At 41.1% G+C, this 12,772-nt stretch overlaps 1 protein-coding gene across 8 annotated transcripts in view; it reads left to right on the plus strand.

Annotated features, from left to right (window-relative positions):
• The window catches only part of utrn (utrophin), a 152,697-nt gene that overhangs the window by 117,547 nt on the left and 22,378 nt on the right, over positions 1-12,772 (plus strand). For all 8 annotated transcript variants that reach the window (XM_072361730.1, XM_072361728.1, XM_072361729.1 and 5 more), the window contains 4 exons: positions 468-625; positions 4,585-4,751; positions 7,216-7,327; positions 10,536-10,672. In XM_072361730.1, the coding sequence (XP_072217831.1) occupies positions 468-625; positions 4,585-4,751; positions 7,216-7,327; positions 10,536-10,672 (574 nt within the window). The remainder of the gene's footprint in view (positions 1-467; positions 626-4,584; positions 4,752-7,215; positions 7,328-10,535; positions 10,673-12,772) is intronic.

Below are 12,772 nucleotides of genomic sequence, written 5' to 3' on the forward strand. Positions count from 1 at the left end.
TCACGCTGTCCGTTTTTCCATCTTCTCTCTCTCCCCGGATTAACCTCTCTTTGCTCATTTTGTACATGAGCTCTGTCATGTTTCAAAGACTTGTCAGAAAAAAAATGTCAACATGTGTCACGGGGTGTAGGCATCGTCATCCAGTACAAGTCTGTCGATCTCCATGAGGAGTGCAAGACAGTTGGAGGCGGAAAAGCAGAGATTACAGGGATAAAGCCTAGCATGGAAGAACTAAGAGCGAGATTAAAAAGGAATATGTTTCCCTCGTGCTTTCTGTGTCCTCCCTACCACCTCCCACCCGCATCTACACACACTTCACAACACTTTTACTCCTACTCGCAGCTACACCGGCACTCTCTCCCTCTACATCTATTTATACGTACATCTATTCTTCTTGAATTCACCCACATGCTCTGCCTTTTTCCCCCTCTCTACCTCTTCCTCACCCCACCCTCGCTCCTCCACAGATCTTTTCAGCCAGGTTGCATCAGCAGGCGACACTTGCGACCAGAGACAGCTCGGTCTGCTGCTCCACGAAGCCATCCAGATCCCGAGGCAGTTGGGGGAGGTGGCCGCATTCGGAGGGTCCAACATTGAGCCCAGTGTCCGCAGCTGCTTCCAGCACGTATGTTCACAGAAAGATGAAGACGAACCTGCACATCAAATGCATACATCAGTGTAGTCACACACACACTTTAATTTAACGAATCTAAACTATTAATTTCCTAATCTTATGATGTGATGGATGGATTATCTGTTTGGCAGTGTGTGACCACTCATGCTGACCTGTGCAGGAAAGCTTACTCAGCATAAATCATTTGATTTATGCTTTTGTGTTCGTTCTTTACTTGCTCCTGAAACCATACAATATATGAAGGATTTGCTCTAAAAGTGGACACCGTAAGAAAACACTTCCATATATTTAATGATTATATAGGACAGTAATTATATCCAGATCAAGTCGTGCCTTAATGAGGTCACAGTAATATTAATTAGTCTATTAGATAACACATTTCCACGGGTGGTTTTTAACCAGCTTTCCTTCCTGACTTTGGCTGCTTCACCCATTTTGTTTTTGGCATTTAATGTGTTGTTAGATTACTCATTTGTTCTTCTTATGGGAGGTGTCTTTTAAGAGCTGTCCTCCAACACCACCCTTTTAACATGAATGTGTTTGTAGTTGCAGTTTGTTAGTGAGTTACCAGTGTGGTGAAACTCGCTGTTGTTTTTGTCGGCTTTCGTTAAGCCAAAGGAAAGAGCAGATAACCCTGAGTTTGTCAAACTTAAGCTAGTACAGGCCTCAGGTCTCAGAGCTTCGTGGGCTGCAGTGTTCAAAGGTTTCTCAAAAGATCTGTTGCGTTCTCTCACAGTACTTTTTTTACATTATCTTACACAAAAATAAACCTGATAAGGATTTTTTTTTTTTGTCTTTTACAAACACAAAACGACCCTGTAATCTATTTCAGTTTTAAGATTTCTATTTCAAGGACTCTACTCCACCTATCTACTGAATGATTCAGTGCATCTCCTAAAAGCTTCTTGTCATTAAGTTCTTTAGGTTCTCCTACCTCCTCTATCCATATTTAAGCTTTGTTGACCAACCATGGAGCCTCAACTGGCTTCCAGGCTTCTGCTGGCTGTCCTTTAGTATTTTACTGCAGCCAGTTAACCGCTTTGCTTGGGTTTATCTCTGGACATTACCAGCATTTAATGGTGTCTCCATCCCCCCGGGCTTCACTGTTTTATTTATTTTTTTCACTGTTTCTCCTCTGGCTCATGTTTCAGAAGTCATAAATGGGAGCCAAACATTAAGATTTGAAGCATTTAACTGATTTTCTGGACTGCACCTTCAATAACAGCAAAGCGGGTCGGTTTTAAAGTGCATCTCGCTCTCCGTTTTCTATTTTAAAAAAAGACCTACGTACAAGAAAAAAACTGTCACTGTGTTGATGTTATATTTACTCATACATGCGCGCATGCACAGACAAACTGCTCATGGACCTGGTCATGAATCTCTATGTCAGCTGTAGTTCAGTTGCTCATTAATCATTCAACCATCCAACCACGTTTGGCACACACACACACCTCATCTCTCACTGTCTCTCCTGCATTTACACATTCATACAGATAGATGAGCAAAGCCCTGTGCCACCCTGTGCACCGGTTTGCCCTGCCAGTGACAGTGCAGTCACCCACTCCATTTGGTTTAATGGGTCTGTGATGAACAAGTCTCACTGCCATAAATTTGGCCTCTTTCACTGTTCCTTTGTTGCTCTCCTTCATTTCTCCATCCATCCCTCTATCCAGTCATCCTTTCAGCCGGGAAGTAATTAATCTGTAAGTGCCATAATTCTGCCATTAGATGGCACGGAAGAGGGAGAGGAGGTGAAGATGGGACTAATATATGTGAAAGGACAGAGGGTGAGATTGTCCATGCGAAGGTCAAATTTGAAGGGATGAGGATTTGAATGTCGTCAGAGGGAAGAATTTATTGGGGGTAATCTCGCCTCTTAATCAGAGGGTCAAAGTCGACTTCACGTTTTAAAAAAAGCAGACGTAATTCCCTTTACATGCAGTTTAACCAGTTACCATAATCAGTGTATTTACACAGGCTGACTATAAGAGTCCTCTCAAGATTTTCAGGCATTGAGAGATTTGATACTTGATTGAGCACCTTTAACCAGTCCTGTGCTCTCCTGCTGCCCTCACATCTCCACCCCAACATATTCACATAAATCACAGAGGATGATTATTATAAAAAATTCTACAGAAATAAGATCTACGGGAGGACAGACACATTTGAATGTGTTTCCATCATTTGGATGGAGTGCCAGTTTACTTTCTGATAAACTGCATGTCTTCATGCATGTCTATATATCCCAATGCAGTGACTGCAGTTTTTCTCCCAGCTTTGATTAGAAGGATCTTTGCAGTTTTCAGAAAAGTAATTTATTTTTATATTAAATGTCTTAATTTGAATTGGGTGATTTGAGGTAGGTAATAAATCCAGCTGGTGTAGGAGTAAAGAGAATAACATTTGTGAGATTTACTTCTCTTCAAAGTTGTTGAGCACGGTGGAAAAGAGCTCAGAATGAGATTGATATTTGTTCAAAGATCTGAAATGTTGGGATTGTACTTTGTGTGAGATGCTCTGAATATCTGCTTTTGTATGTATGGACACACTTTGGCTGTGGTACATCTGTTTCTACTCTTCTTCTGAACTTGAGTGTTTTGTAGTGTTCACTCCATAAATCCTCTGTTATATCCGACGACGCTTTCCTGTTAGAACGATGTTTAAGAAGAGATATTACAGATGAGTAATTTAAACCTCAGAAGGCAAACCTATCTGAACTAGCAGTCTGAAACTCAACCTTTCACTGGGAACATTCGAAAACTTGAGTGAAGAGAACTATAGATCTGAAAAGATATTTCATCCCATTTTTTTGGTGCTACGACTTTTTTCTATAATTAGTTTTACAAATACATTTCGTATAAATAATTTAATCTTATCTCACTGCCAACCGATGTTTTTTGAGAGCCAGCTGTGAATATTAATTTAAACAGTAAATCCCTGATTATAATTTTTGGGTTGGAATTCGCCTCTGTTTGGGTTGTTTCAAAGCATGAATTTATCTTCAGGGGGATATGCTAATGAAGCTGAGATGCTGCAAAGTCTTTCATACCATAAGCCTGGGAAAAGGATCAGGAGAACACGCGCACATGCTGTACCTTTTGATAATTCTCTCCTTTTATTGCAAATGTATTCTGCCCTTTGTTGCATTCGCTGCCCTTTTTGTGCGTCAGGGATGCGGGAAAGGTTGCCTTTGATATGTTTAGCTGTAACAGCAGCCCCGTCAATGCCTCAAACACCGTGTATTGGCTTGTGCCTCATTATAATCTGCAGTTGAAAAATATTTTGTGATCACTGCAGGTAATATTTCATGTTGGATTGAGTTAAAGCAGATCAGTAAACTAACTGATACACATATACAATAGCTGATAAGATTAGTGGCGCATGAAGAGCAAAAAAAAAAAAACTTTCTCAGGATAAAACAATAGGTTTGGCACTGTAAAAGTTACATAAACTGGAACACCTCCAAAAGTTAAAGCATCAGTTGAGAGTAGGAGTTTGGGAGTTTTTCATAGCTATGTGCTCAAAGCATCATGGCTGTTGGCTAACAATACAGCTACAGCCGTGTAGGACAAGGCCAGTGAGGGTGTTAAAAGCAATCGATGTTTATTATAAGATATTCAAGCAGTAAACATGAATAAAGAGCTCGTAAAAATTATTTAGTCTCTGTTCACAACTCAAAGCCATTACGCACCTCAGGGACTTGTCACTTTAATATATATGTAGTCATCTTAAATGTGTCCGCATGTTTATTAGGATTCCAGTAATGAATAAAGAGCTACAGCCTGTTATTCATTTTTGTTGCGCATGTTTTTAATCTGGTGCAGCAAAAGTGCCTTCACAGTTTGTCAGCTCCCTTTGTTGAACTTTTATAGAAACCATAAACTTCATACGGTTGATAAACTTTAGATTTAAAGGCTCCTAACGCTTGACCTTTTGTCTTTAACGCTCAGGTACACAATAAGGTGGAGCTAGAGCCTCGGCAGTTTGTTGACTGGATGCGCCTGGAGCCCCAGTCTATGGTTTGGCTTCCCGTCCTGCACAGAGTGGCAGCTGCAGAGACGGCGAAGCATCAGGCCAAGTGTAACATCTGCAAGGAGTGTCCTATTGTAGGTTTCAGGTAAGAACGCTCACATCTCTCCCATATTTAGCATTGATCAGAGTGCTTTAGAATTCAAGGAGCGCGCGCAAAAAAAGGAGGTGACTTAGTCTGCAGCTTGTAAGAGGATACGCACATATATACACAAAATGTGACACTGTTTTGGGTTGTTCTCTCCTGGTTGAACATAAAGGGCACATCTGCTCTGGAGGGCAGCTATTTATCTAAATGTCAACAGCTCATACACCACTGACTAAATACCATCCAAAAGGTTTTGTAACAAAGCATGCACACATACTAGAACAAAACAGATGCTCACAAACGTACAGGACACCCGCCGCCCGCCGCATTCTCAAAGTTCACCAAGCGCCCTCGCAGACAACCTTCGGCAGACTTCCGTCTGATACTGTGACAGCTCGCACACTCCTGTAACTTTCTTCTCTTTCAGCTTGTTCTTGATAAGTGACGCTCATGCAGTCGCAACAGGTTAGTTAGTTCGTTTTTTTCCTGACCCATGAAGTGGAAAGAGCTTTTTTCCTGTGCCTGAAGACGGTTATAACACCATGCTAAGTGGAGCAGAGTGGCAGCGTTGTCCCCTACAGATCCCCTTGCCTTGCAAGCAGAAACAGAAACGCATTTAGACATTTGATGAAGTACACGTATCCCAAGTTGTGTCATTGATCGATGAGAGCGCACGACGGTAGGAAGGAAAGGCAGCGAGCAAGAATGAAAAGGGAAGGAAAAATGCATAGCAGGCATTTTGTGTGGTCTTGAGACATGACACCAAGCATATTACACGTAGATTTTTTTTTCCTTCTAAGTAGAAGAGTTTTTTAATCCATGAAGACCACAGAGAAGATGTAAGTACAGTATATAGCCTTTTTTACACAAGGGTATTTATTTCAAGACAGGCACAGACCATCAAGAATGAAAGCTGAGGCTTTAAGCTCTCGAATGGTTTTTATTTAATGTTTCTGTCTGCTACAAATGCTGAAATATAACAGTTTTAGGGAATGTTGACATATCTGCCATGTTTTTCTGCAAATCCTCAGGTTTGTTGAGGTTATGTTGAAAATGATTTGCTTTGAGTACCTTTTGCTTTTAGAGGGAGACACGGGTCTGCAGGTTTACCCTTGGTACAGGACATCATCAGAGCGCTACAAGCTTAGTGGATAATCTGGGACCAGAAGTGTCAATTATATTTGACAAATCTTAGCAGCTACAAACAAATAAAAGGGCCTGTAAAGCCACTGAGCCACATTAAACATGCACCATTTTCCATCTATTCAAGCAAACTTGTCCTTGCTGTACATTGTATTTACATATTCATGTAAATGGAAGTCATTAAAGCTCAGTTGCTATTAGAAAATGTCACATTAAAGGTCATTTTTGCAGAGCGAAACTTTTCAAATAGAATGCTTTAATTGGTTTATTATAGCTAAATGATTTTAAAAGATGTATTTTTTTTCTTTTTATCTCAGTTAGCAGCACATTTGTGTGAAAGAGGGAAATAATTATGCAAACTGATAGCTGGTTGCATTCTGATTAAACTGACCACAAAATGCACGCCTCCCCTAAACCTGGGTTAGCTGTTCCACTGTCGCTTAGCACCATGTGTTGCGGCTAAAAGTGCACAAAAACTAGTTGTTAAGCTAGCAGAGAAAGTGATGTAGTTAGCCAAAAGCAGTAATTAAATAAAGGCCATAGGTAAATGTATTTCATCATGCCTTCACATTCACTGTTCACTGTTCAGATTGGCATTCTTTTGATAAATTACACTGTAAACCACATTTTATGGAAACCTTGAATAGCTTTTTTAACAGATACGGGGGTTTCACCTGAGAGCACCAGACATTAAAGGCTCCATAATTAACAGAAATTGTTTGGCGGGTAAACTAATTAATTCAGGGCCATCTCATCATTTCCAGAGTGAAGGTGACTTAACGCCCTCTCCTCATAGTAATATGCTGCTTGTCAGTACTTAATGGCATATTTGACTTAGTGCCGTCATGTGCACTGTTGCATCCTTTGATATATGGCTCTCTTTTGGAGCTCATCAGTCAGCTAACCTTGGGGAGAGCTTGAGAGGAGAGAAAGATAAAAGACTCGAGCTATTATGTCTGAATGGCTCCTGTCTCAATTTAGCTGTTAAATGGCAGTGTAGCTATAGCTGCTGCTGAGGACAACATCCCAACAGTTGTTGTCATGTTGTGTTTTGGTAGAAATCCAGCCATCTGTCATTTTGTCAGCATATTGTGTACGTGCGCGCGTGCGAGAATAGGACTGTGTGGGGGATTTTGTGCGAGAGTGATAGTCTGAATCACCGGCTCCCCAGATGAGTCATGTCCTAGGACTGCATATGTGTTCACTTGTTCGTACACACAAAAGCAGACCCCCTGAAGACATGAAAGTGACATTTGCAGACTCTACTTCCTCAACTTTCATCATTTTTCGCCTCCTTCTGTCTCCTTGTGTGTCTCTGTAGGTATCGCAGTCTGAAGCATTTCAACTATGACGTTTGTCAGAGCTGCTTCTTTTCTGGGCGCACCGCCAAGGGCCACAAGCTCAACTACCCCATGGTGGAGTACTGCACACCGGTGAGGGAGCAGCACGCGCTGTTCGATCGCTCATCTCATATCTCCCTCTCACACGCTCACACACTCCACTCAGCCATTTAATGAAAGCACACAAATTCACAGTTCCAGACTTTGGTTACCTCCAAAACCATCTTAATGTCAAATAAACCACAGAGTCTTCCACCCCCCTGCATATTAATTCTCCTGTTGCACACAGTGAGGTACTTCAGAGGCGTTCCAGCTGAACACATTTTTAGTTTATGTAACATCAACTCGCTTCTGAAAACATGCAGTTGCTCCATTTTCTTGTCATATCTAAATCTCAGGTTGTCTTTGTTTGGTTGAAACCACGTGTTTCCACATTTAAACACCCATCGTTGAAACATTGGTCTGCATTCTGTAGCAGCCAAAACAATTTTTACTCTTGTGGGAAGTCTGTCAACAAAATCTTGGAACCTGGTTGCAGGGATTTTTCTCTGGCTGGCTTGCAGTCAACGCTTCTGCTCATCCCACAGGTGTTGTGGAGCCCAGCTATAATTTTCCACACAAGATATGGCAAACTATTTGTTGTTGCTCATATTTTGTGCATTGGGCATTATCCTGTCAGAATAAGTGTTATATATTTGGACAAGGGCTCCCTTCTAATACCAAGAATTTCAAATTCCCAAATATGTAAAATGTTCCTGTTTGGAATGAATAAGAAACAAAAAAGCAAAAAACCACCTTATACATATTGTTTCATACTTTGTTTGCTTTTTGGGATGTTAGTTGCTTTACTGAAATGTGTAAATAGACTGCCATCTCCTTACTGTTACTGATACAAGCTAACGTACACGTGCAGCTCGTCTTTACGACCCACTTCCCAACTCTTCAATTTATTCCACAATCATCTCGCGCAACAGACCACTGGCTTAATTCGAATTTATGTGAACAAATAGTAAAATACTCTCAACTCTCTCGGGTCTTTTTATGATTTCTGCTAGAAGGCGATATTTCACTTCAGTGCTACGCAGAGATAAGACTGTGGGGAATCGTAATTGAACGTTGCTCTTTTTCAATTAGGAAATCACATTTGCCCTTTTTTTTTTGGAATTACTTAACATCACCGTTTGAGTAACTCACGTTTATCTTCTCATTTCTCATTTCTGTCTTAATTTGCTTTTTCAATTTTGCAAATGGGATAGATATTGACTGTAATGGGGATGCTTTAATGAGCGGCAATCCTTCTTTTCTCAGTTAAAATGCCCCAAACACAACACTCTTATTTTCATCTTGCTGTAGCTTCAAAACACAGTCTGCTGTTTAGATATCAATACTCGAGTTGAGTGATTGGTTAGTTTAGTTGGAAAGAAATATACAAGCAAAGGCAATCAAGATATCAGCTGCTAACGTTTGGATTTAATATTTTTCTAATTTGTCCGCGCTGCATCTTATAATCAAAGTGGATTTTTTTTGTCACTCACATGTATATTGTAGCTCATGAAATGAAAGTATGTGTTTGTTTTGAGCCACAGCAAGTAAAAGCAAGGAACTTAAATCCATACTTTCTTTAAAATTCACTGAGATGACGTTACAAATGGTTTTTGACAGTCTACACATGAGTTACTTTGGTAGGAGCGCAGCAGGAGCTCAGAGCGTGTTGCCGAGCGACACGGGCAGCTGAGCAAGTCACACTTTGTTTGGCAGGACCACGCTGATAAAAAACACTGTGATGGACAGTAATCGGTGTGGCAGAGATCTGCTCTGTTCGTGGGAAAAAGAGATATTTTGACAGCACTTTGGAAGCTGCCAGGAAGAAACTCGAGTGAAAGAACGACTGCGTATGAAAAAAGATTGCATGCACAGATTAAACAGATATTTGAGCTCGGCCATAATGTTGAGGTTCAGGCCTTCCAAGAAACAGCCACAACTTCACATGATCCCTACTATGATGAGTGGCTGGTACAGCAGGATACTGTCCACAGGCCGTTCAGAACAAACAGCTGGAAGATGTGAGGATAAACTGATGAATGCGGGCAGATTATAGAGGAGTTGCTTTGTGATCCAACTGTGTTGCTCTCAAGTTAAGTCCTGGAGCATACTGACAGATCAGTGCTCGAGTGGCCGTGGAACAAAAACGAGAAAACTTTCCGGGAAAAGCAGTGAAACTTGAACATGAAACTTGCTTATCACTCATAACTAAGATTTAATAAAGCTTTAGATGGTGAAAAAAGAGATTTATTCAAGGCTGGAATGTCTGCCAGAGGGAAATCAAATGAAAACGGAATCAGCTTACTGTTTTAAATCCCACAGCTCAGCCCATCTCGACTTTATCCAACACAGTTGTTGTGAAAAAGTTAGTCTTCCTTTATTCCTCCAGAATATCATGAGATGATTATATTCATCCTTCTCCCGTGTTCAGACCAAGGTGGGTTTCAGTTTTATTTCTTTAATCTTATAGAGTCCTCGCTGAATTGTAAAACCAGATTTTGCCGAGTTAAAGACTGATAGTCGCTTTTATTCGACTCAGTGCAGCAATTTTATAGAATCATTCCTCTCGTCCTCATCGTACTGTTTATTTTCTGGTTGTGATACTGCTTTTTTTTTTTATCAGGCTGGGATTTTTATTGGAGCGGCGAATTCATAATTATAAATGCCTCTGTTAGTGTGACTGAACAAGCCAAAGACTGTCATTTTAATATTTTTTTTTACTCTTCTAAGAGATTATGCTGTTTAAATTTGGGTTCTGATGTGTCGGCTGTCATTTCACTGGAATTAACATTTTTCAAGATGTCATGAATATGTCCCCTCAGGGGGCTTGCTGCGAGTATGACACCCAACATATTAATGCGACTCCTCGATTTGCTTTCAGCGGAGGATCTCTGCTGCGCGTCATATGCCCCATTTGCTCACTCGCACTGTACCTTATACTTTGTGCTAATATCTGTCCTTGTTCCATCTAATAAGGAAAAGGAGATTAATCTTAATGTTGGCAGTGGTTGTCAGAATCCTCTGGAAAGGGATTCTCTCTCCTTCTGGCCAGACTCTTGTGGTAATTTGTTGTTTGCTTGCATGGCAGAAATCACGTCTACAGGAGGAACACCTTTGCTAATTAACAGACACATTTTCTTCTTTCTGCTCATCCTGATTACACATTAACCAGAGACTGTGGAAGTGTCTTAGCTCACTACACAGAATAATAAGTAATATTTACAAACACTAACTTTGTCGTTCCCCCCCCCCATGATAGACTACATCGGGTGAGGACATGCGAGATTTCACCAAAGTGCTGAAGAACAAATTCCGATCAAAGAAGTACTTTGCCAAGCATCCACGGCTGGGCTACCTTCCAGTCCAGACGGTTTTAGAGGGCGACAACTTGGAAACGTAAGTAACTCTTGAATATGTGGATTAGACCGAGCAGCGCTTTAGTTTTGTTTGGAAGCAAATGTGTTGGACATTAAGATAAATGTATGGAAAAAAATGTGGTTCAGTTTATTGGCCACTGATCAACACTATCTGTCGTTTTGTCTCTCTCATGAAAAATGTTACTTCATTTTGTTCCGTATCAAAGGTATTTCACACATTTGCAACTAAAGCATATGAACAAAGATTGTTTGTAGGCTGCTGCTAAGTGGACACGCAGGTTTTTGTTGCTTGTAAAATCTGGTTTCAAAAGGTCAACATGACGCTAAACTCAAAGATCGGAAAGCAGTGGATGACATTGCCTTATAAATATACATAATCATAACCACAATCCATTTCTTAACCTCACCACAGAGAAAACTAAAATTGAAAGTCAACCTAGTCTAGATAAAAAATGGATTCAAGCTTGTTGCTCAGTTGGTGTCATATCCAGGCATCTACAGTAGTTCAGCATGTATAGGCTTCTTAATATACTACCACCCCAGACTTCATCAAGGTTTTCTGGAAACACCTTTTAGGTAGTAGGCTAAGTCCAACTTCTCTCCTGTCAATTTGGATCTTGCAGTATTTTAGGCCAAGGTTCATTCCAAGCCATTTAAGAGCCTCGCAAGACACTATACAAACCCCTTTGAAAGGCTGATTAGCTCTCCCCATGTCTACAAATAATCCACCCATCCATTTTCCATACCCGCCTAATCCCATTCAGGGTCGTTGGAGCCTATCCTAGCCACCATTGCGCGAGAGGAGGGGTGCGCCCTAAACAGGTCGCCAGTCTGCCAACAGAGACAAACAATCAGGCACACTCTGACTCACTCCTTCAGTCAATTTTTGAATCGCCAATTAATCTAGCATGCATGTTATTGAACGGTGGAAGGAAGCCAGAGCAGCTGCAGAAAACCCCCGCATGCACAAGGAGAGCATGCACGCCTCAGACAGAAAGGCCCCGGCCAAGATTCAAATCGGGAACCGTCTTGCTGTGAGGAGACAGTTGCTAACCACCGTGCAGCCCACCTGATATAAATCAGACTGTCAGATCTTGAATACCCTGAGTTCACAGGTTCTGACCCGTCTCATACTGCACAGTAGACTTTTCTTTTTTTTGTACTTGTTAGTCCAAGAGCCACCGTCGCACTGTAGATCATCTGTCTGCACCATTAGCCACAGTAACTAATTTATGCCTCTACCGCTGGCAGTTTTAAATCCCTCCGGAGAGCTGTTTAACTAGGCCCTCATTATGCAGACGCCACAGTTGAGCACGTCATCCTCCTCAAGAGTACGACTGAGTTGTGGCTCTTCCAGAAATCCTCCTGTGTGCTCTGAGACTACAGTTTGTTTTTTTTTAACGTGTTTTTGTATTTCCGCTCCATAATCCATCTATCTTGTTTCTATTTATCTGTAAGCACTATGCCAGCAGTAAGTATGCTATCCTATTGTAAACATTTGTATTTATGCTCTTTTCCTTTTGAACAATGTAGTTTTGCATCATTTTAAGTAGTGAGTCACCTGTTTGACTCACATTGACTTTCTCCCAACCCAAGTTGCACATAGTCACTGCTCAGATAGATTCCTCCTATTACTTCTGTCATCCCTCCCATTCTTGTCCATCATCCTCCTCACCTTCCACATCGCTCTATTCTCACAGCTGTCTGTCTGAGAAAATGTGTCTATAAACAGCAGAGAAACTTGCAAAAAGGCGGATCTCTTTTTCAGCATATTGTAGAGGAGAATGGAGACTTGGTGGACATTTGTCAGGATTCTACAGTCTGGTTTGTTGTATTAGGTCTCCCATGTGAACTGTGCTCCATCCATGTATGAAAACTATGAAGGAGGTTTTGGGACTGCCAATGAGATCTGGCTCCAACATACAGTCAGTGTTGTGAAATGCTCACCATAATTTCAACTCCGTAGTGTCTCAGCTTTCTGCCATCTCCATGTTCATATAATTAATAGTGTGACCTAAACTGAAATGGATTTTCTTGTTATTGGAGTAAGATTCATAGTTTCCCTCTCAACAAGACGAAAAACGCCAAAACATTTGCTGTAATGTTTGTTGGGATAAGA

This window comes from Leuresthes tenuis, unplaced genomic scaffold (assembly GCF_036924035.1).
Source record: "Leuresthes tenuis unplaced genomic scaffold, fLeuTen1.0.hap1 SCAF_13, whole genome shotgun sequence".
NCBI lineage: Eukaryota > Metazoa > Chordata > Actinopteri > Atheriniformes > Atherinopsidae > Leuresthes > Leuresthes tenuis.